Consider the following 25,400-nt stretch of genomic DNA (forward strand, 5'->3'; position numbering starts at 1 on the left):
TTTTGGCCAATCTTTATTTTGGGGGGACATTTCCTAAACCATTCCCTCATTACCATTTCTAGAGCATAGTTAAATAATAGTGGTGAGAGCCCATCTCCCTGCCGTAGCCCAGTTTTAATTTCAAATGTCTCTGATGTTTCACCCCTAAACTTCACTTTTGATTTGGTGTTGGTGAGAGTCAATTTTATCATGTTTATTAATTTGGGGTGTAGTCCAAGGTGTCTTAAAATTTTAAACAGAGATTCTCTATGGATGCAATCATAAGCTTTCTTGAAATCTACAAATGTTATCACCATATCTCTGTATCTTCTCCTGTTATAGTCCATTATCAACTTAAGACTCATGATCTGATCAGGACAGCTCCTCCAGGGTCTGAAACCTCCTTGATATTCTCCTAGTTCTTTCTCAAGTTGTAAACTTATCCTATTAAGGATGATTATTGAAAATATTTTGTATGTTATGTCTAGGAGCGAGATTCCCCTGTAGTTATTAGGATCGGTTTTATCTCCTTTTTTGTGCAGAGGATGAATGACGGCTGTTGTCCAGTGTTCTGGTAGTTCTTCTTTAATCCAGATAGAGACAAGTTGTTGATGGAAGGCAACTTTTGCTGATGTTCCTGCATATTTCCAGATTTCCGCACAGGTCTGATCTTCTCCTGGCGCTTTGTAGTTTTTTAATTTATTCAGAGCTTGGTAGACTTCCTTTATTGTGGGGGGATTGATGTTCTCTGGTGATGTTTTTATCGGGGTGCTGGTGTCCAAATGAAAGAGTTCTGTAGGTTCCTCACAATTTAAAAGCTTGTTGAAATGTTTAGCCAGAATTTCTGCATTGTCTTTATTGTTATGGGCCAGCTTACCATCTTCATCCTTCATCAGTAGGGTCGGGGGTTCATATTTTTGGAGCTGCTTTCTGAAGATTTTGTAGTAGTCCCTTGATTGAGTTTTATTGAATTGTTCTTCAATTAACTGCAGTGTGTCCTTATGATGTTGTCTTTTTATTCTTCTTAAGACTTGGGTAGTTTCTTTTCTCTGTTTTACTAGATTTTGATAGGATATTTCTGTTTTTTGGGACTGATGTAATAGCCATGCCTGATGTCTTTTCTCCACTGTTTCATCACATTCACTGTTCCACCATTGGTGTTTTTTTACGTGGTTTAATTGGAGCCAGGTCTTCTGCAATTTGTTTAAGGTTGTGTACTAAGTCTTCAAGTTTATCTGTGATTTTTATTTTTTCAGTTGCTTTCTGGTAATTTTTGTTGTTGATTAGCTGGGTAGGATCTATTTTTCTTTTAGTTTTAAGGGCTTGCTTTTGTTGCCTCCTCTGGGGAGTGAGTTTAATTTTAATTTTAACTACGTAGTGATCTGAACCTGTGTCTATTCCTCGGAGGACTTTGACGTTATAGATCTCTTTGTGGTGGTATTTGTCCATGCAGACGTGATACAGTTGCCATTCTCCTTTAGTGTAGTCAGGGTGTTTCCATGTTTTAAGTTTTTGAGGTTTCCTCTTAAAACATGTAGATTTTGAGATTAAATTATGGTTTCTACACAGGTCAACAAGTCTCTCTCCATTTTTATTTGTTTTCTTGTGTGCTGGCCATTTTCCGATGATGTCACGGTATTTTCTTTCTCTGCCTAGTTGAGCGTTGAAGTCACCTATTAATAATTTTATATGGTGTTTGGGGATGTTATCTATGGTCTGGTCCAATAGGTCCCAAAATTCTCCTGTTTCTTCCTGGTCTTTTGAGGAGTTGTTTTTATCATTAGTGGGAGCATGGGCATTTATTATAGTATAGATTTTATTAGATGCCTTTAAGGTGAGCGTTGAGAGTCGTGGAGACTGTGATCTGAATTCTTGAACTGAGTTTATTATTTTAAGGCTGACCAAAAATCCTGTTCCAAATTGTGGGACATTCTTCATCACTCTCTTCCCGGGTATACCTTTATAAAGTCTGTACCCTTGAGATTCCAAGGCATCCTGGTCAGTGTTTCTAATTTCCTGTAATCCCATGATAAGAATTTTGTGTTGGTCCATTATGTCGGTGATCACTTTTAGTTTACCGGTTTGCTCTATAATAACAGAGAACAATAAAACCTCCGTGGAAATACAGGAGAGGATAACAAGTGGAAACCGATGCTTTTACGTCTTGCAAAATATGTTTAAATCGAGGAATGTCAGCAGGAATACAAAAATTAAAATATACAAAACAGTAAGTACTAAGACCAATAGTTATGTATGGATCAGAATGCTGGGTGATGACCTCCAGAGAAGAACAGTGGCTGTTACGGTGGGAAAGGAAGATATTGAGAAAGATATTCGGTGCAGTAAGAGAGCAGGATGGGTGGAGAATGAGGACAAATGTAGAGCTGCAAGGACTGTTTGGCCAGCCAGATATTGTTACTAAAATTAAGCAGGGAAGAATTAGGTGGGCCGGTCATGTTCAGAGAATGGCAGAAACCTGTACCGTTAAAAAGGTGTTTATAGGGAAACTTGATGGAAGGAGGAGGAGAGGAAGACCCAGGAAAAGATGGATTGATGATGTTGAGGATGACCTTAGAAAGTTAGGAGTTAAACGTTGGAGAAGAGAAGCTGAGGACCGAGATGAATGGAGGCAGGTGATAAAGGAGGCCATGGACCTACAAGGACTGTAGCACCGACCAGTAAGTAAGTAAGTAAGTAAGTAAGTAAGTAAGTAAGTAAGTAAGGTAACAGCCATAGCTTTAATTATAGTACAGCTTCAGAACATGACATACTAACATGTTAATTCGCAAGCTTAGGCAATTCATACTGGTGGATATATCTGTGTGTAATCCAAGATGATTAAGTTTGCAGTTCTGAACAACAAGATAGGCACTTTCAACTAAATTTATTATCTATCCTTTAGAACTCAAAAATTTGGATATATCATAAAAACTCTTTCAAACAAATTATATTTCATCTTTGTAATAAGAGATTATTAAGCCATACAATAAATAATAATATAAAATGAAAGTCACACCCAAGTGTGCAAGATGCCTGTGCACATAAAATAGGAAGACCTGCACCAGGCAAGTCAAACATGTCCTCGGACACTCCCGGCACTAAAAGCCGTATGCATTTAAAAAAATTAAAGTCAAAAGAAATAAAACTTACATCTCTTCGTGGCCAACTTGAAATTACTTTGTATTCATCAGGTGGGTATCCTTTCACCACAAGGAAGTTGAATAATTGCTAAAAAGAAAAGAGAGAGAATATACAATCAAATAAAAACAACGAAATTTCACAAGTGTTTAATAAAAAGGGTAATTCAACTAAAGCCACTAAATATTATTTACTTATTTTTGGCTGTACAATGGCATGGTGTACTTTGAAAAGAAATACAAAGGGCCTGCTCTTTTTAAAGTCTTGTGCATGAACATCTGCATCATCTTACTGAAGACTGAAAATCCACTCACTGTTGCTTAGAAGAATTCTCGTGCGGAGAATCATGAATGTACACAACACCCCAAATTAACGGATGCCGATACTCAGATAATAACAACCCACGACACTAAGAAGGCCCGTCGAGAGCTACGAGAATGCAAATTTACATCTTCGTGTTCACAACCACAAAAAGGACTCCAGAGTGCACTCTCCAGTAATTCCTGGACTTAAATACCGAAGTTTCAAGATATTCTGTCAAGTCGTTTCCTGCGATGTTCAAACAAACAAACAAACAAACAAACAAACAAACAAACAAACAAACAAACAAACAAACATTGAACTGAACCCATTTTTGACTTTAATATACCTACAAACAAGGAGCCTCCGTGGCTCAGACGGCAGCGCGTCGGACTCTCACCGCTGGATACCGTGGTTCAAATCCCGGTGACTCCATGCGAGATTTGTGCTGGACAAAGCGGAGGCGGGACAGGTTTTTCTCCGGGTACTCCGGTTTTCCCCTGTCATCTTTCATTCCAGCAACACTCTCCATTATCATTTCATAGCATTTATCACTCATTAATAAATCACCTTGGGAGTGGCGACCCCATTGTAATAACAGCCTATATATGTTTCATTCATTACATCCCTGACCCGGTCAATGACTGGAAAACAGGTTGTAGGTTTTCATTTTCATACCTACAAAAACAAAATATGAGCCAATATTTGAAGTGTACAAACAAAATTATAATTTTACTAGCTGATGTACCCGTGTTTTGCTATGGAATTCTACATTGTATACAGAATTCTAGTAAGATTGTAATAAATTGCATAGCTCTTAACATTATCTTAGAAATGTGATGGGGAAGTCACCAAACGTCTTTTTTTATGTGAAGACTGGGTTAGGGAATTTTTATTGCAGGGCCTACCATCAGTCACAATCAAGTTGGGGAATTTTCATTATAATGGCAGACTGACCTGCCTTTTTACATCCTCAAAAAGACTGCCTTAGTGGTTTTTGCAACTGAAATCAACATAGGTCATTACAGTGACATCAGTAGGAATGTTGTGATATAAAGCAATGCTATCATTTGAAATATTCGAGCAAATGAAAAAACCACACATTTTCTCACTTTTAACAAATAATACTACGGTGCCGATCTAACAGTCCAAAGTTTCAGAGCTGGAATGGCCAGGCCGCAGACAGCCACGAGCCGTGAACACTTTTTTATCTTTGATGGTGTGGTGTGGGGGGGGGGGGGGGGGGGGGGGAGAGCGGGGCGAAGAGTGGAGAGTCTCAGGACAAAATCTATGCCCTTTTACTCCCTGTTTCCTAGGAGTACCTGATGAGTTGGAAAATCTCAATTCACTATGCTGGTGGGGGAAAATCCATCTGTCTTGGAAACAAATTTTTCCTCCAATCCAGGGAAACCCCCTCTTGGCTTGACTTACTTGACTTAATTCCTGTTGTTCCTTGTGGAACATAGGGCATCAACAAAGCATCTCCATCTGATCCTGTTGTCAGCCAACCTCTTCACCTCTCTCCAGGTCTTGCCTTCTTCCATTGCCTCCATGTGTACAGATCTTCGCCACGTTTGTTTGGGCCTTCCTCTCCTCCTTTTACCCTGCGGGTTCCAATCCAGTGCCTCTCTCTCGATGGCTTCATTCCCTTTCCTCAACGTATGCCCTATCCATTTCCATTTCCGCCGCTTTATCTGTATGGCCATCTCGGTTTCACCCGTCCTTCTCCATAGTTTATGATTGGAGATTACTTCCGGCCAGTAGATGTTTAAAATCTTCCTTAAACAGCGGTTGACAAAGGTCTGCAACTTGGAGGTAATCACTTTAGTCACCTTCCAGGTCTTGGACCCATACAGTATAACAGCCTTGACATTACTTCGGAAAATGCGAAGTTTGGTCCTGATAGATATTTTGTTGTTCTTCCATACCGGATAGAGCCGAACAAAGGCACCGTTCGCTTTTTGTATACGTTGAGAAACATCCTGTACTGCTCCTCCATCTTTGGAAACTACACTGCCCAAGTAGGTGAAACTATCCACATCCTCTATAGGTTCATCGCTGAAGACAAATGGGTCTAGTTTGTTGGTATTCATCCTTAGGGCCTTGGTCTTCTTTGAGTTAATCGTTAGTCCCACCTTTTTTCCTTCTTTTACCAAGTCTTCAATCTTTGACTGCATTTCACCATGTGCCTCAGACAGGAGACACACATCGTCAGCGAAGTCTAGGTCTTCTAACCTATTTGCCAATCCCCACTGGATACCACGTTTCACATTTCGTGTTACATTTCGCATTACCGCATCAATCACCACCAGGAACAAGGTTGGCGAGAGGATACAACCTTGACGTACTCCTGAACGTACAGATATAGGTTCAGATACACGGCCCTCATGTATGACTCTGCATGTATAATCACGGTATGTTTCCTGAATGAGGTTGGTAATTTGTGATGGCACACCATACCGCTTCACTTCCTTCCACATAGCTTCTCTGTTGATCGAATCAAAAGCTTTTTCGAAATCGATGAACACTGCATAGAGGCGAGATGACCATTCAGCACACTGCTCCAGAATTATCCTCAAGGTGTTTATTTGGTCTACACACGAGCGATTTGATCGAAAGCCTGCCTGTTCCCGTCGGAGCCTCAAGTTGATATACTCCTTAATTCTGTTTAACAAAACCCTGGTGAAGACTTTGCCAGGGATTGAAAGAAGCGTAATGCCCCTCCAGTTGTTACAGTTTGACGTATCGCCCTTCTTTGGCAACTTCACCAGCAACCCACATTTCCAATCTGTCGGCATTTCTCCATTAAGCGATATCTTCTCAAATAGCGGCTGCAACATATTGGCAGTGGTATCCATATCAACCTTCATGACTTCTGCTGGAATATTGTCAACACCTGCTGCCTTACCAATATGTAACTCTCTCAATGCCCGCTTGATTTCCTCCACTGTTGGAATGCAGACTTTAATCCTTGGGTCAGGCTGGGTTTCTTCCTCTTCTTCGCCTTCTCCTGCATCTACTTGCTCCTCCAAGGAGTGGTTTAACACTGCAGAGAAATGTTCCTGGCATCGCTTCAGTTGATCCTCGGAGTTTGTTAGGAGGACACCATCTTTGTTTCTGACTGGACGGTTTTTCTGCATCTGCTTCCTTGCCAGAACTCTGGTGATGGTACAGAGTTCTCTAAGATTTCCCTTTCTGGCTGCCTCCTCTGCTTGTTGAGATAGGTCATCTATCCATTTCCTTTGATCTCTCCTCACACTTCTCTTTACTTCTTTATCCTTCGCAGCATATTTGGATTGCAATTCTGCCTTCCTTGCTTGTGTCTTACATGCATTCATTACTTCCTTTATCTCTTTCCTTTGTCTGATAATTTCCCATGTCTGGTCAGTCATCCAGTCTTTTTTCCTCCTGTCCTTAAAACCCAGGATATTTTCACTTACTTCAGTAAATACAGATCTAGTCTTCACCCATTTTTCCTCAATAGTTTCATCCTCCACCTCCGTGAGTGCTTGGAATCGATTCTTTAGTTCTATCCTGAAGGCTTCTTTCACATTTCTGTCATCCCTTAGCTTTCCAACATCATATCGCTTCCTTATTTGCTCTATCCTTCTCTTTTGTGCCTGTATCTTCATTCTAAAGGTAGCCACAACAAGATGGTGATCACTACCAATGTCTGCACCTCTCTTATTCCTCACATCCAACAATGAACTCCTCCACCTTCGTCCAATAGCCACATGATCTATCTGGTTTTCTGTCCTATGATCCGGTGATACCCATGTCACCTTATGGCAGTCTTTATGTGGAAATATAGTACCACCAATAACCAAATCGTGGCTTGCACAGAAGTCCACAAATAGCTGTCCATTCTCATTTCGTTCCCCTAAACCATGCCTTCCCATAATATGTTCAAGTCCTTCGTTGTCCTGTCCCACTTTTGCATTCAAATCTCCTCCAACTAGGATGATATCCTTCCTTTTCTGTTTCTTAACCGTTCTATTAAGATGTCCATAGAACGTCTGTTTGTCTTCCTCCTCCGCTGACTCCGTAGGTGCATAGCATACTATCAACACGTTTCTAATATTGGTCTTAAAACGTGCCACTATTATCCTTTCCGTCACTGGGTACAACTCCATAAGGCTCCTCTTGGCCTCCTTATCCATTAATATACCCACACCTCCATAACTCGCTCCGTCGCCGTCGGGTCTTCCAGAGTATATAAATGTAGCTCCATCATGGGTTACGAGTTCCCCAAACTCACTCCATCTTACCTCACTCAAACCTAGGATGTTCAGGCCATAACTCCTCATACATGCCACTGCCTGTCGTAGCCTTCCACTTTCCCGCAGAGTCCTCACATTCCATAGCCCAATTTTCGTTAGCCTTTTCAAGCCAAAGGTCGTCATCTTCGGATCCGTCCGGTTTCTCATTGTTGATGTTTCTGTAATAAGGTAATTTAAGGTTGTGCTTATTGGCCCACAGTACCCGAGCTTGGTGGTGGGGCTGCCAACTACGCCTCCAAGCCTGCTGTTTTCTGTTGGGGTAGTCTCCCTTAGCCTTTGAAGATCCCTCTTCACCACAAGGCAGTGGTTTTCCTCTTTATTTTACCCCAAGAGGAAGGGTTACCTCCTCCGCCAACTTTGCCGTACCAAAGGTCTCCTCCTCCGCCTCAGTTGCCGTTAAGGACATCACCAGAGCCCCGTTAGCCGTTACTTTTCAGGGTTCCTGTAAGGCCTTCACAGCTACCGTAGCGGTCCTGGGGCACACAAGGTCCCCACTGTACTTCACCCTTACAGGCTATCCCCTACTTCGTACCGTTGCCCGTCCCCCACGACGTGGACGAGGGGTTGGACTTATGGGGGACCCCTCTTGGCTGCTAATCTTATAATAATAAAAGGACGCGTTTGTCTGTCTGTCTGTCTGTCTGTGCGCGATGCCCAGCAAAATCTACAGCACACAGAGATCTCAAATTCTGAACATAGGTAGATGGAAGGGGGTTCGAATGCACCTCAAAGCCGGAATTTTCATTTTCACTTTTGTAGGTGAGTTATGAACGAAAAATAATCGGAAAACGTGTATTGGGATATGACAATCCAACGTGCTGTCACCAAGATTATATGCATAGATTCACTGTTGCTAGGCAACATACATAAGGTACTGTAGGTCGAGAACCAAATTCAAGGAGCCATTTTACGTCCATGGCGCAAGAAGCCGGTTTTGGTCTTATATGGTGTGAGGGCATATGTCGCTGTTGATGGTGATTCATCCATCAAATGGGGGCGTAAAGTCTTGAGCAATTTGAGAGGAGTGGGCTATGTGCCGGCGCAGGGTTTCATCCTCTTCATTCTTACTGTCATTCATTTCATCTCATTAACTCATCTGATTAGGTTGACGTCATGAAAGATATCCGGTTGTAAAAAAAAAAACAACTCGCAACGAAGATTCATGAATACATTTAGAGGAGACAATAAGAATCATCATCATCATCATCATCATCATCATCATCATCGGATGTTCTGCCATCCGGCAGGTCCAATCATGACTGTGACCTCCATATCTCTCGATCTTGTGCCCTTTTCTTCACTTCTGCATAATCTTCCTTTCTTTCTTCAAATGCTGTCTAGTAACTGATATTGTCTCCTTCTCTTCCTCATTTCCCTTTTATCATCCCTTCAATTGCTACTCGTAGTAAAGTGTTGTGTCTTAGATTATACCCTATTCAATTTTTCTTTCTATTTTGGATTACGGTCAGCATGCTCCTCACTTAACCCACTCTCTTCAGAACTTCCTCATTTGATATTTTATCTTCCCACTTTACACCTTCAACATTTTCATTTCACAATGATTTCCCCCCTTTTCATCTCTTTGTTCCATCATTTCACTTAACTAATTAAGATAAATCCTCCATTTTCAGATTCTCTCATACGTAGGACAGCTCAAACACCGATTGCATTGCACAACATTTTCGACCGTTGCCCATTCAACCAACAAATGACTTTTCCACACTTCAACAACAAAAATACACGCAAACCTCTAGTCAACTAGGAAGAATCTAATTGATATTTTAACTGTCTTCATTTGAAGCCAGTGTTGTTTTTAATTCTGTCTTAGCACAGCCTCATTTTATAATGAACAAAAGCTGTTCTCTTGCACTGTGCACTCCATTCATATAGAGAGTGACCAACGTAGTTGACTACCTCATGAATCCTAGGGCGAATTATTCTGGTTGGAGCCAAAATCACAAATAGACAAAATTGGAATGTTTCACCTCATCAATTTTAACAATTATAAATAAGTGTACAGTAATTGTAAATTGTATTTTACTTTGCCAACATTTGTATATACTACGTAGAACTACGGTACCTTCGAACTTGATATCAGATAGACTTTAATTACTTTCATTATTATACTGTACATATGATGGCCTCATTTTAATATTAAGAAACCACTAGCGTATTTTACTATGTGTAACTAGTCTATTGTTATTTTGTCTAAGATAGGATCTTGTAAGTGTTTCTTAATGTACTCTTTCTTACATATTATGTTCATAATTTCCAACCAGACATCTGGTTTAATTTTGAGGTGCTTTGATATGACTGATGATGCCCCACATGGGGGGCGAAACATTGTCTCCATTTTAACGATGTTTAACTAGAAATGTTAACATCCTGTAGTGTATTGAATAGGTTGGAGTCCAATAAATTCTCTTATATTATTATCACTTCCACGGCGTCTCACTGCAGTTCGCAGAGCCAGAGGAGGCCCCACACGCTATTAGGTGACTATCCCACGACATTTGCTAAGTCAGTGTAAATTTCTAACTTTAAATGTAAGCTTCAAATAAGTCTGAGGACTCTAGGGAATAAAGAGGGGTACCCTCTTGCATTTCCCTTCAACTTGATATTGAGGTGACTATGTTGTCATAAACTTAAACTGATCTCTTAATTTTGTAACTTAATATTTTCTTTTCACCTAGTCACCTCCATAGTATAGGCCTAGCCTCTGTATAGTTGGGCCATAAGCCCAAGTATGGTTTTAAGTATTTTCGTGAAAATTTCAAGCAGTGCAAGTGTTCTTATAATCACAGCAACAGAACCAGCTTTTGCGTGGTTAGGCCGTGTGCATTATGCAGAGTTTCGTCCAGACGTGCCATTTGGACTCATCAGCTGGAATGGCACGCCCCTCCAGGACTCTGCTTAGCAGTGGCAGACCAAACTGTGTGGCCCCGCTGTGTTAGCAAATCAGGTTTGCTAACCTGCTAAAGGAGAAATGATTTCTCCGTTTAAAAAATGCTCCCCCATTGGAGATACAATATCAAAAAAAGGCTTTCACGGCCGCAGATCTTATAATCACAGCAATAGAACCAGCTTTTGCCTCCTAACATGTTGATTTTCAGTCAGTAACATCAACCTTTCGTGTTTAACAAAGGCCATATAGAATGGGTACTTTTTTTGCTAGCGGCTTTACGTCGCACCGACACAGATAGGTCTTATGGCGACGATGGGATAGGAAGGGGCTAGTAGTTGGAAGGAAGTGGTTTAATTAAGGTACAGCCTGAGCATTTGCCTGGTGTGAAGATGGAAAACCATGGAAAACCAACTTCAGGGCTGCCAACAGTGGGATTCGAACCCACTATGTCCCGGATGCAAGCTCACAGCCGCGTGCCTCTAAGCGCACTGCCAACTTGCCCGGAAGATATAAATATATGAATTATAATGTCCTGGAATGAAAATAGTGGAACTACACTACAAGTGTCGGGGTGGGTGGAGTAGGTGAAAGGGAGGAGGGAGGGAAGTAAGAGAGAACTCGACAACTATTTTCCATTAAAATATGCAAACACAAATATTTTGGACACATGATGAAGAACAAGAAGTACAAGATCTTACAACTAGTGATGCAAGGTAAGACTGAAGGCTGACACAGACCTGGCCAATCCTGGAAGATGAACCTCAATGACTGGTACAGCATTGAGTATTATTTCAATTTTCTGTATAGCAACCTGTCATGATGACTGCCAACCTTCCATAAAGAAGAAGAAATAAAAATCACAGTTCAACAAGTACGCGAGTTTCTCACTGAATGCAACTTCATCTGGCAATAGGGCCAAGTATTTTAAAGATAGATCTCACGAACTACACTCTCAGCTAAAAGGTCAGGAACCATTTTGCACTGCGTGACTAACAGCAGACATTTAAGCCAATGACACAAATTTCCAATAAAAGAGCTACTACTAAAAATAAAAATTTAAAAACCTTGAAAATATTAATTCATAAAATCAAATCTATTCTACTTAAACATAATCTATTAAATAAAGACAATGGAGAATATTTCCTATTGTTATGATTACCTTTGTCTAGGTAAAGAATGTAATACTACAAACATTACAACACTGAAGGAAAAAATATACTTAACTCATGAGACATATAATAATAACCAACCTGAAGGGGTGCCTCTGCTTCAAATCGACGAACAATGTATTCACCCTTAGGTAAGCGGAAACGAATCTTAGCGATCCCATCACCAGCCCCTTCTGCAGGTTCTTCTGGCAACTGAGATTCTGCCTGTAATCGAATAGCCTACAACAGAGAAGAATGAAAACTTATACATAGAATTTGTACAAGAACAGTCATATCATATCAGTAAAAATTCAGATAAATACCAGCAATATAAAAGAATAAAGTAAAATTAACTAAGTGCAGTACAGGATTAGTTAAATGAAAACTACAGATAGTGCCATAAGTATTCGTACACCTGTGCTGACCAACGGTATGTAGCATTGAGTCGGCTGCTATAGATACTTGTTGGGGCTAGAGTAATAGGACTGATGGTATTACAAAACAATACACTCTCTTATTTATATACATATGTCCGACTCGTTGGCTGAATGGTCAGCGTACTGGCCTTTGGTTCAGAGGGTCCCGGGTTCGATTCCCGGCCGGGCCGGGGATTTTAACCTTAATTGGTTAATTCCAATGGCCCGGGGGCTGGGTGTTTGTGCTGTCCCCAACATCCCTGCAACTCACACACCACAGATAACACTATTCTCCACCACAATAACACGCAGTTACCTACACATGGCAGATGCCGCCCACCCTCATCGGAGGGTCTGCCTTACAAGGGCTGCAATCGGCTAGTAATAACCACACAGAATTATTATTATATTATTATTTATATACATATAAGATTTGAACAAAACGTGTATACAATCTCTAGTATGAAAGAAATAAAGTCAAGAAATAAAAAAAGCTATCATGTCAGACGTATTCGTACATGTACTATGTTTGTTGTGAACAAATTGAACGCAGTCTTTCTCCAGGTTTTCCATACTTCGTTGGGTTACCCTTTGCTTTAATGACAGCTTGAAGACACCGTGACACTGATTCGACAAGTTTCTTTTACTGGAAATAGGCCCATTCTTCTTGCAAAGCCGTTACCATGGTAGCCTTGCTCGGAATTTGTCTTTTCCGTATCCTAGTCTCCAAAATACTCCATAACAGCTCAACTGGATTAATATCTGGGGATTGAGGGGGAGGGGTTATAAAGCTGGGTGGTACTTTTTTTTTTTCAATTTGCTTTACATCGCACTGGCATAGATAGGTCTTATGGCGACGATGGGATAGGATTAGGAGTTGGAAGGAAGTGGCTGTGGCTTTAATTAAGTACCCCAGCATTTGCCTGGTGAGAAAATGGGTAAACACAGAAAACCATCTTCAGAGCTGCCAACAGTGGGGTTCAAACCCACTATCTCCTGGATGCAAGCTCACAGCTGTGTGCCCCTAACCGCATGGCCAACTCGCCCGGTAAAAAGCTGTTTTGGAACATTTTACAACATTCACAGTCTTGTATTAATGGGCGGTATGCTTAGGATCATTGCCTTGTTAAAACAGTAAGTCGTTTTGGAGGTTTATTTGTTCAGCACTGACAGCCAAATGTCAATATACATTTTGTGATCCATTATACCAACCATAACATGAAGCTTCCCTACTCCGGCAGAACTCATGCATTTCCAAACCAGCACATTTTCACCTTGTGTCTCACTGTGGGACAAAGGTGTTTGGACGCTAGTTCTGTATTCTTTTTCTGCCATACTATTTGTCGTCCATCTGACCCAAATACATTAAATTTTACTTTCATCGGAAAAAATAACTCCATTTCATGTATTATTTTGCGAAAGCACAGCGTTTTTCCCGATTCGCTTCAGATACATAAAACCTCTTGTGAGCAACTCTACCATTGTACCCTTCGTATTTAAAAGCACGGTGCACTCTGCATTCAGATACTGCAATACCTTGATTGGTTAACTCTGCCACTATCTCAGGAGCACTCAATTTTGGATCTTTCTTAATCAGACCCACCACTTTACGCTTGTCGCTGGCAGCCAGTTTGTCTGGATGTTCACTTTTTGGCATGTTTGGCACAGAGTTAGTAGCACAATACTGATCTGTTGAAGATTGTACTGTCGATCAGGGTCTCCCAATAAGCGCTGAGATCTACAGATATAAGTTTTAGTACGGTTCAACCTTTTCAATACAAATTACAAGTTGTATAAGATGTTATCTACAACATTTATTCGATAGCGGTACCAGTTTTGACATTTACAAATGTCTGGTTCGAGGTCCACTCAGACTATGTGATTAGAATTGAGGAGCTATCTGACGGTGAGATAGCAGCCCCAGTCTCGAAAGCCAAGAATAACGACCGAGAGGATTCGTCGTGCTGACCACACGACACCTCGTAATCTGCAGGCCTTCGGGCTGAGCAGCGGTCACTTGGTAGGCAAAGGCCCTTCAAGGGCTGTAGTGCCATGGGGTTTGGTTTGCATCTATCTGATTCACGAACTCTATTTTTAGCTCATCAATAATAACAAAAATATCATCTACATACCTAAACCATCTCTTTAAACCTTCCATTTTTAAAAATTATTTTCTTTGCTTATAAGTAGTCCATAGAGATGTTAGCTAAGATGTCTGATGCTGAAGAACTCCAGCTACACCTTTATCTTATTTGAAAATACTACTTTTTTGTTTCTTTCCAGAAGTTAGACTTTACAGTTTAAGGTACTAAAATACATAAGATTGGATAACAAATTTTAGAAAATTGAATAACAACAGATTAACAACTTTGATATCACAGCCATATAGCAGTGTGGAAATGACAACAGCTTTGTACACCATGAGTTTGGTATGCAGTTTTAGGTCATTATTCATGAAGACTCTATGCATTAACAGTCCGAATGTTGCATGAGCAGCCCCAAATTTTTTATCAACGTCTTGTTCGCAGGTACACCGTTTAGAGAAGATGCTTCCAAGATATGAAAAGTGATCAACCTGTTCCAGTGTTGTGTCTAAGATGAAGACACTGTACTCAGGAAGAGTTAATCCGGGGGCAGGTTGCACAAGCACCGTAGTGTTTTTTTTTGCATTAATGGCAAGACCAAAGCCATCACATGCAGTTTTAAAGCAGTTGACTGACTGTTGTAGTTCTGCAGGTGTCAGAGCAGGAGATGCGGTGTCATCGGCATACTGCAGTTCTGTCACTCGGGTCACCAGAGTACGTCTTTCTGAACGAAGTCTTGCCAGACTGAAAAAGCCTCCATCAAAACAAATTTTAATCTCCATGCCTAAATTGTTTGCAGATGATTCATGCAGCATGGCAGCCATGTACAGTGCAAAGAGTGTAGGAGCAAGCACACAGCCTTGTTTCAATCCATGAGTGATTGGGAATGAATGTGATACTGAGTTACCATGAAAAACCTGTCCAGACATGCTATCATGAAGATCTTGAACCAATTCAACATAACGTTCAGGACATCCAAAATGTCTCAATACTTTCCACATAGCAGATCTTGGTACTGAATCAAAGGCTTTTTCCAGATCATACAAAACGATCATAGAAAACTAAATACAGAGGCTGCTGTTGCCCTCTTTATTTTTCCTGGAGTTGTGTAGCACAGAAGATCATATCTGTTGTGCCTCTGGAGGTTCAGAAACCACATTGAGACTCAGGCAAAATCCTCTCTGAGATAACTTGGAGCCAGTTTAAATAGAATTCTTGCGAGAATTTTACCTGCAATTGACAAAAGTTCCCACATACACTACGATTGCCTTTCTTGAGGATGATGATGGTAACATTCTTGAAGTCCTCAGGTATTTCTCGAGTTTCCCAAATCAAGAGGATGAGTGTGAAAAGTCTAGTCTTCAAAGGTATACCTCCATTTTTATCAGTTACAGAGGGATGTTATCAGGACCAGGAGACTTTCTTGGTTTTATTTGATTGAGTGCCTTGGTGAAGTCTCCGTATGTGGGTGGAACTGCCATCCATGGTGGTTGTACATAGGTACAACAGCAGTAATTAAAATGTTCCATCCAGGGAAAGATTTATTGCATGGATAATTCTATAGCTATTCCAAGAAAGATACATACATACATACATACATACATACATACATACATACATACATATATTAACATTATAGACTATTATGCCTTTCAGCGTTCAGTCTGCAAGCCTCTGTGGATTTACTAAACGTCACCACAATCCTCGATTTGCAACTAGTGTTGTGGCCTCATTTAGTTCTATACCTCTTATCTTTAAATCGTTAGAAACCGAGTCTAACCATCGTCATCTTGGTCTACCTCTACTTCTCTTACCCTCCATAGCAGAGTCCATTATTCTCCTAGGTAACCTATCCTCCTCCATTCGCCTCACATGACTCCACCACCGAAGCCTGTTTATGCGTACAGCTTCATCCATCGGGTTCATTCCTAAATTAGCTTTTATTTCCTCATTCCGAGTACCATCCTGCCATTGTCCCCACCTGTTTGTACCAGCAATCATTCTTGTTACTTTCATGCCTGTAACTTCTAACTTATGAATAAGATATCCTGAGTCCACCCAGCTTTTGCTCCCGTAAAGCAAAGTTGGTCTGAAAACAGACCGACGTAAAGATAGTTTTGTCTGGGAGCTGACTTCCTTCTTACAGAATACTGCTGATCGCAACTGCGAGCTCACTGCATTAGCTTTACGACACCTTGATTCCATCTCATTTGCTATATTACCATCCTGGGAGAACACACAACCTAAATACTTGAAATTATCGACCTGTTCTAGCTTTGTATCACCAATCTGACATTCAGTTCTATTGAATTTCTTACCTACTGACATCAATTTAGTCTTCGAGAGGCTAATTTTCATACCATACTCATTGCACCTATTTTCAAGTTCCAAGATATTAGACTGCAGGCTTTTGGCACAATCTGCCATTAAGACCAAGTCAGCATAGGCCAGACTGCTTATTACATTTCCACCTAACTGAATCCCTCCCCGCCATTTTGTACCTTTCAGCAGATGATCCATGTAAACTACGAACAGCAAAGGTGAAAGATTCCAGCCTTGTCTAACCCCTGTAAGTACCCTGAACCAAGAACTCATTCTACCATCAATTCTCACTGAAGCCCAATTGTCAACATAAATACCTTTGATTGATTTTAATAATCTACCTTTAATTCCATAGTTGCCCAGTATGGCGAACATCTTTTCCCTCGGTACCCTGTCATATGCTTCCTCTAGATCTACGAAACATAAACACAACTACCTATTCCTCTCCTAGCATTTTTCAATTACCTGCCGCATACTGAAAATCTGCTTCTGACAGCCTCTCTGTGGTCTGAAACCACACTGGGTTTCATCCAACTTCCTCTCAACGACTGATCGCACCCTCCTTTCCAAGATGCCAGTGAATACTTTGCCTGGTATACTAATGAATGAGATACCTCAATAGTTGTTGCAAACCTTCCTGTTCCCTAGCTTATAGATAGGTGCAATTACTGCTTTTGTCCAACCTGAAAGTACCTTACCAACACTCCATGCTAATTTTACTACTCTATGAACCCATTTCATCCTTGCCTTCCCACTATACTTCACCATTTCACGTCTAATTTCATCTATTCCTGCTGCTTTATGACAATGGAGTTTACTTACCATCCTTTCCACTTCCTCAAGCATAATTTCACCAACATCATTTTCCTCCTCCCCATGAGCTTGGCTGTTCGCAACACCACCAGGATGACTTTTTTACATTGAGAAGATCTTCAAAATATTCCCTCCACCTCTCCAGCGATTCCCTGGGATCAATTATGAATTCACCTGAATTACTCAAAACACTGTTCATTTCCTTTTTCCCTCCCTTCCTAAGATTCTTCATTACTGTCCAGAAAGGTTTCCCTGCTGCTTGACCTAGCCTTTCCAGGTTGTTACCAACATCTTCCCAAGACTTCTTTTTGGATTCAGCAACTATTTGTTTCGCTCTGTTTCTTTCACCTACGTACAAATCCCTGTCTGCCTTGGCCCATGTTTGGAGCCATTTCTGATAAGCCTTCATTTTACGTTTACAAGCTGCTCTCACTTCATCATTCCACCAAGATGTTCGCCTTTTCCCATCTTTACACACAGTTGTTCCTAGGCACTCCCTTGCTGTTGCTACTCCAGCATCCCTGTATGCCACCCATTCACTTTCTATATCCTGAACCTGCTTACTGTCTACTGTTTGAAACTTCTCACTAATCATATCCATGTACTTCTGTCTAATTTTCTCATCCTGGAGATTTTCTACCCTTATTTGTTTGCAGACAGATTTCACTTTCACTACCCTAGGCCTAGAGATACTTAGTTCACTACAGATCAGATAGTGGTCTGTATCATTGAAAAATCTGCGGAAAACTCATACATTCCTAACAGATTTTCTGAATTCGAAGTCTGTTAAGATATAGTCTATTATGGATCTGGTACCCCTAACCTCCCATGTGTAGCGGTGAATAGCCTTATGCTTGAAGAATGTATTTGTAACAGCTAAACCCATACTAGCACAGAAGTCCAGCAAACGCTTCCCATTCCCATTAGCTTTCGTATCTTCCCCACATTTACCAATCACCCTTTCGTATCCTTCAGTTCTATTCCCAACTCTCGCATTGAAATAGCCCATTAGCACTATTCCATCCTTGCTGTTGACCCTGACCACGATGTCACTCAATGCTTCATAAAACTTGTCAACTTCATCCTCATCTGCACCCTCACATGGTGAATACACGGACACAATTCTAGTCCTAATTCCTCCAACTGACAAATCTATCCACATCATTCGCTCATTTGTGTGCCTAACAGAAACTATGTTGCGTGCAATGGTATTCCTGATAAAGAGCCCTACCTTTCTAACACCCGTCAAGTACACTTTGTAATCTCCTATTTCTTCCTTGTTATCTCCCTTTACCCGAATATAACTTACTCCTAGCACATCCAAATGCATCCTCTTTGCTGACTCAGCCAGTTTTACTTCCTTTCTTCTATAAGCCCCGTTAATATTGATAGCTCCCCATCGAATTCCATTTCGTTCGCCAAGTAGTTTCCAAGGAGTCCCCCGCCTGTCAAATGGGAGTAGGACTCCATTACTCCCATAGGTCTGAGGCTTGCTTAAAATGTTCTGAGCTTGGTAAATTCATGAAGCAGTATGCTACCCTACTTGCACATAGTCCAAGTGAGGATCTCTCTTCTAACGGGTTATGGACCACCGGTGAATTGTATAGTCCTAGCCGCCTGAGCATAAGGAGGGCCATGACTCAGAATATGTCCGAGATGCCCACTCCCATTCCATAGCAACTGGTATCCTGACTCTCAAGACCACTTACTAGGCCACTCAGCCCTTGCCCATGGTTCACGAACTAGGACGGGACTACAGTAACCCACAAACATGAACCATTCTAAGAAAGATAAGCAGATTAAAAGAATATAGTATGCAATATTTTAACTACCAACTGGTACCCTTTTCCTGGTCAGTGGATAAACAGAATTATGAAGGCAGTGTAGTATAACAGTTAATTTAGATTGGACCTTTATTTGGGGGTTAGCTTTAAATACTCTATAAATTAACAACATGCAATTTTGTAACAATTTTCTCCTTTTCCAAAGCAGTTTTACATACATAAGTTGTGTCCCATTATTTACACCCCTCCTCCCCCTATTTATACCATTATTCCTTGGGTCCCTCAAACTGTGTAATACTGTAATTAATCATGACCAAAGGAAGAGCATTACTGCGCTATTCCAAGGCTTCAATGCAGGAGATTTCACTGGCAACTGGATACTGCTGCTGGAGTCATTTTTATATAGTACAATATTCCTGTATGAATCGCGGTCACTCTCACCACTAATTTGGATGATAAGCCTTTCTTGTATTATAACAATAATAATAATATTATTGGAAAGCTAAACTCAGGCACTATAACACAGTGATTAAACCCGAGTGTCTGTATGCAAGTGAATGCCTCAGAATGACAGGAAAGGCTGGACTGAGAGAAGCAGAGAAGTATGAGCGCAAGATCCTTTGCAAAATAATGGGTCTCTAATGGCCCTAAACGCAAATAATAATAATGTTATTGGCTTCACGTCCCACTAACTACTTTTACGGCTTTCGGAGATGCCAAGGCGCAAGAATTTAGTCCCGCAGGAGTTCCTTTACGTGCCAGTAAATCTACCGACACGAGGCTGACTTATTTTAGCACTTTCAAATATCACCGGACTGAGCCAGGAACGGACCTGCCAAGTTGGGATCAGAAGGCCAGCGCCTCAACCGTCTAAGCCACTTTCTTGTACATCATCCAGCAAAGCATCCTTATAATGTTATTGGTTTTATGTCCACTAACTATATTTTCATGGTTTTCGAAGACACTGAGTGCTACAATTCCATCCTGGAGAAGTTCTGTAACACATACTCCTTCAAATACCACTGGAGTGAGCCAGGATCAAATCTGCCAAGTTGGGCTCAGAAGGCTAGCGCTTTACTACCTGAGCTACTAAGCCTGATCAAAGAATCCTTCTCCCAGTAATTAGCTGGTAGTTTATCCACTCGTCAGCTGTTACAATCGCAAAAACTTCCCAGGTATGTTTTCTATGTCTGCAATTGACTGGTTTATGTTTTTCTTGGAGGCCTTCACTTTCTGGTATCTGGTAGAAAATATACATTCTTTTTGAGATAGCCATGTCTTCATTTCCTCTTTTTGCTGGCTCATGATACAGTGCATTGTCCACACCAGTAATAGCAACCTCATGAATATTTGGCAGTATCTGGGTCTGGTGCCGTATCATGAAGTTTTGGTTATTCATCTCATCATGATAATCCCTGGTTTTGTCTTGTCTTTTACTTGAACTTTAACAGTGCCCCAGAAACAAAACTTTCCACATCTGCCAGCATGAATAATAATCCACCTTTGCCCAGCATTATCAGATGTTAAAACACCGGCAGTGGCAGCATCTTGCTAATACTTTCTGATGGTATAAGATGATATGACAGTATTTTGTTTTCTCCTATCTGTCATTTGCCTGCAGAGCTTTTAGGGACCACTTGAATACATCACCTTGTTCCATTAGAATTTTTCTTTAGTTTGAATATTTTAAAAATCAAAACCCAATCAAATGCAATGTTTATCAAAGATGCTCCTTGCTTTATCCGTACTTTATGTCATCTTGCAGCACCGCACAAGTTTCCTTAAGGCGGAACTTTCTTCAGGGTAAAAAATTATTGTACTTTTTTTTTGCTAGGGGCTTTACGTCGCACCGACACAGGTAGGTCTTATGGCGACGATGGGATGGGAAAGGCCTAGGAGTTGGAAGGAAGCGGCCGTGGCCTTAATTAAGGTACAGCCCCAGCATTTGCCTGGTGTGAAAATGGGAAACCACGGAAAACCATCTTCAGGGCTGCCGATAGTGGGATTCGAACCTACTATCTCCCGGATGCAAGCTCACAGCCGCGCACCTCTACGCGCACGGCCAACTCGCCCGGTTATTGTACTTTTCTCTGTAAAATTCTCTTCTTACATGAGGTGCTTAATTTTGTTCCGCTCTCCTGGAGCACTTTAAACTCCTTTCCAATATTCTGTATAAAGCTTACTGATTTGCTGGACGCTTCTGCAGCTCGCTTTGTTGCAAAACTAGTAAGCTAACCAAATTGCTCTCTTTCTCTGAACTGCAAAAAGCCGCAACAATCACCATGATTTCTCTCCCTTGACTATGAACTACTTCATTCTTGCCACAGAAAAATGACAATAAAAATAAATATTTCTTTAAGAAAATCAGTTATTAGAGTAACACACACTAAGGATCCTCGTCTACTGGAAGCGATTACAAGATGAGGCGACAACAGACGACTTTGATTCATGCGACTATACGCGATTGGGGTCGTCCACTGCAGGCGACTTTGCGTGGCTGTCAGTTGGCGTTTGTAGTCCGTACAGGTGTGTGTGAGTTTCTGCAGTAGGCCTTGTCAGGTTATTAAGATCATTAAAGATTATGTGAAATGGATGATAAGGCTTTAGCTTACTTTTCGGAGGTTTACTACCTGATGAGGTGTCCAAGGCAAAATTGCAAGAGAAGACATCAGTGTTAACACTAGCCAGTAGCATAGTCAAGATCGACCAATTGGGGGGGGGGGTATGCGGGGGTGTTTATAGTTACAAAATGATGATAGAACATAATGGAGGTGCTTGTGAGAGTGTGGCGTGCGCATGCATGGGTGTCTTTAAAAGGACACTGATACAAGTGAATTATGTTGATATTAAGATTGCAGTACACTACAAAATCTTACAATAAAATACAGAATAAGAACAGTATGATCAAGGTCAACAGTTTACAGTGAATGGTATCTTCAGATTATATTCTAAAATCCAACTTTCGAGGCTTCTTAGAAAATAGATTCAAGAGATATGTTGGCTTTACAATTATGACTCTGTGAATGTTTAACCCTTTGAACTACCATTACTTGTTAAAGGAAATATTCCCTTACATACCATTTAATTTTTAGTCATTTTAACATAAATTTGACTAATCACATACATAAGAATACACAGAGCAAAGTGAGCTTTGAGTTCACCTATAGTAACAGGAAACCAATGTTTTTGTTCGTAAGTATTACTAGTTTCAAGGGAAGCAGATAAATTAGCAAGAAATGTAGAGGCATAGGCATTGGTTTCCTTAGTAATGTGATCTCAGAACTGTGGGGTTAGAAATTCATTCACTACATCAATTTCTTTTGGATTATTCCCATTTCAGAAACTGGTTTGCATGTTATAGAAACAGGCTTATTGTCAACAAGATCCCAATTCCAAGTATCATTACTACAGTTCTCACCCGCTCTTGTTGCATTCTGGTTTTGTCCCGTAAGTTCAATTGGCACTATCACCTCGGAACTGAAATGTGGAATCACTTTCATCACTGTCAGTTGAAGAAGTATTTTCACTCTCCAGGGAATCATTTCTACTTTCAACATCACTATTTTCAAGCCAGTTATGAATAGCCTCATCCATGCCGCGCTTGGATGCCGCCATGATTCTTTACAACGAGCGACAAATTGAGGTGCTTTTTATTTTCCGTGTTTCAGCTCAGAGTTACTATTTACATAGAGAAAACAGCTCCAGGTATCATCTGACATCAATCGGGTAGGCTGCAAAACAAACAGAATAAATCTCTGACCAGCTAACCGTGATAATGAACTTATTAATGTTCCGTGCGGAACTATGTCAAACTATGTTACCGCCTTACGATCGCAGGATGGAAAGGTTCCAACAAAATATGGCAATGGGTTAAAAGAGCCAACACTTTGAGTCGACTTTCATTTGTTTATTGTTAGTTTCTGTTTAATTTCTTTTGTAAAACATTCATGGGGAGAGTGGGGGGGGGGGGGTTCTAACCCCCAGTAACCTCCCCCTGGCTACGGCCCTGACACTATATAAAAGGAAGCCAATAGGAGATTCCATCATCTGTTCGTAAATTTGAACAAAGACCACTAAAAGCTCTTTGATTATTATCTGATATGTCCAGAAACATCCGGGCCGATGACCTTACATATTACACCCCTTTAAACAACTAGCATCATCATCAGGAACATCTCAAAACTACATTCTGAATGCAATAGACCAAGAATAGTCAAAATGCCACACTTCAGGGAGACAATAATGCCTTTGAAACATTTAACTGAGAATCGACAGTAAGTAATATGAATACTTTTTAAAAGCTTTGAATTTTTAAAAGAATCAAAGGTAGAATTAAGTATGTAATTTAATATATAAGAGCAACAAAAAAAAAAAAAAGGAAGGTACACATTCATCACTAAGATTCACGTAAGAGTTAAACAGAAACATAAAACTGCTATGTCTAATTTTGACTGTCTCTACATGTTGTGTATTGTTGGAACCCCACTGTCGGCAGCCCTGAAGTTGGTTTTTTTATGGTTTTGCATTTTCACAGCAGGCAAATGCTGGGGCCACTTCCTTCCCACTCCTAGCTCTTTCCTATGCTATCGTTGCCTTAAGACCTATCCATGCGGTGTGATGTAAAGCAAATTGTAAATTTTTAAAATGTCATATTGTTTTCAATCATTTTCCTTTTATTTTTTTAATTTTATAATCCTCAAGAAACATTGGTTGTACCTCCACAATACGTATCACTTTAACATAGTGTTTGATACAACGCACCTGAAAAGTTACCCACCAATTTGTCATAAGCCCACATCTATACGGCCAGATTCCACTTGTAGAGTCATTGGGGAGGACTTGTTTCTGGTTTTGGTTTGATGGTTCGGGGATGGTGGGGATGGTGTGTATTTATAAGGAGACGGCATGTGCAGAGAAGTTTGACGTAATTCATCCCCTTCTTCAAAATGTGCTGGAGCTTATTTCTCACAGACGTCTGATTGTCAGGAACCTTCTTCATATATGGAAGGAGGCTTACCAAAAATTGGTAATCGCTGTCGTCCTTAACGGCACTTTTGGCAAGTAATTGTAATTTTGCTTTAATTTCACGAAATTTTTTGTCTTTGTCATCAGTTTTTTTAAATCGTTCGTTTTCCTTTGCTTATACCATTTGTGTTAATTGCTGGAGGCCCCAATTTTGTTTGTTCAGCAGAAGAGCTGCACTGATGTGGATCAATTACACCATGTTTCTGAAATTATAAATATATTATTTAATAAGACTACACTAGAGTCCCGTTAATCCGAACCCTGTTAATCCAAAAGTCCAGTTAATCCGAACTGAAATATTCAAATTTTTTTAAAAACATCTCCTTATTAAAATGAAAGAACATATTATAGAATGAAGATTTACTTGCATATAAAATGACTAATAAATAGTCATATTTTACTACAATAACTTCATGTAAACATAATTACACATCATAAACCATCAATCACTGGTTGTTTATCTTTACAAAGTCTGTTAGTTTCTTTTGTCGTAGTGATTGGAACCTACTCGAAGACGCAGTGTTAAACCAGCGTCTCATAAACTTCACATCAGTGGGCGTAGCAGCGAAATGTTGCTTGACATAGCGTACGGCAAGTTCTAAGGCGGCCATCAGAATGTGGCACTAGTTGTTCATTGTGGTCTTCTTCGTCGTCACTCTGTTCCTCATCAACTCTAGATTCTTTCTCCACCATAGCTACAATTTCTTGCTCTGTTTGTAATTGATGACAGTCGGCTTCCATCCACTCGCTAATGTCATTTTCATTGCCGTTTTCTTCTCTACGGGTTCTTAACTACCCTACTGTAATTTTATACAGTATTTTATTAATGCAACTGCTAAAGAATGGACATTTCAAATTACAGTATGTACTGTACTGTATTGTAGAAACTATTTTCCTCAGACTGTTGAGGCGCTCACCTTCTGATCCCAACTTGGCAGGTTCAATCCTGGCTCCGTCAGGTTGTATTTGAAGATGCTCAAATACGTCAGCCTTGTGTAAGTAGATTTACTGGCACATAAAAGAACTCCTGCGGGAGAAACTCCCGGCATCTAGGCATCTCCGGAAACCATAAAAGTAGTTATCGGGACGTAAAAACAATAACATTATTATTAGAAAATATTTTCCGGTTAATCCGAAAATTTTGTAATCCGAACAGACTCCGGTCCCAATTAGTTCAGATTAACGAGACTCTACTGTACTTACTAT

At 40.5% G+C, this 25,400-nt stretch overlaps 1 protein-coding gene across 1 annotated transcript in view; it reads right to left on the reverse strand.

Moving 5' to 3' along the window:
• The window catches only part of casp (Fas associated factor casp), a 267,208-nt gene that overhangs the window by 31,198 nt on the left and 210,610 nt on the right, over positions 1 to 25,400 (reverse strand). The window contains exons 12-13 of the mRNA XM_067146824.2: positions 11,853 to 11,990; positions 3,130 to 3,207 (exon numbers count right to left, since the gene is read on the reverse strand). Coding sequence (XP_067002925.1) covers positions 3,130 to 3,207; positions 11,853 to 11,990 — 216 coding nt within the window. The remainder of the gene's footprint in view (positions 1 to 3,129; positions 3,208 to 11,852; positions 11,991 to 25,400) is intronic.

The sequence above is a fragment of the Anabrus simplex genome, chromosome 5, assembly GCF_040414725.1.
Source record: "Anabrus simplex isolate iqAnaSimp1 chromosome 5, ASM4041472v1, whole genome shotgun sequence".
Lineage (NCBI taxonomy): Eukaryota > Metazoa > Arthropoda > Insecta > Orthoptera > Tettigoniidae > Anabrus > Anabrus simplex.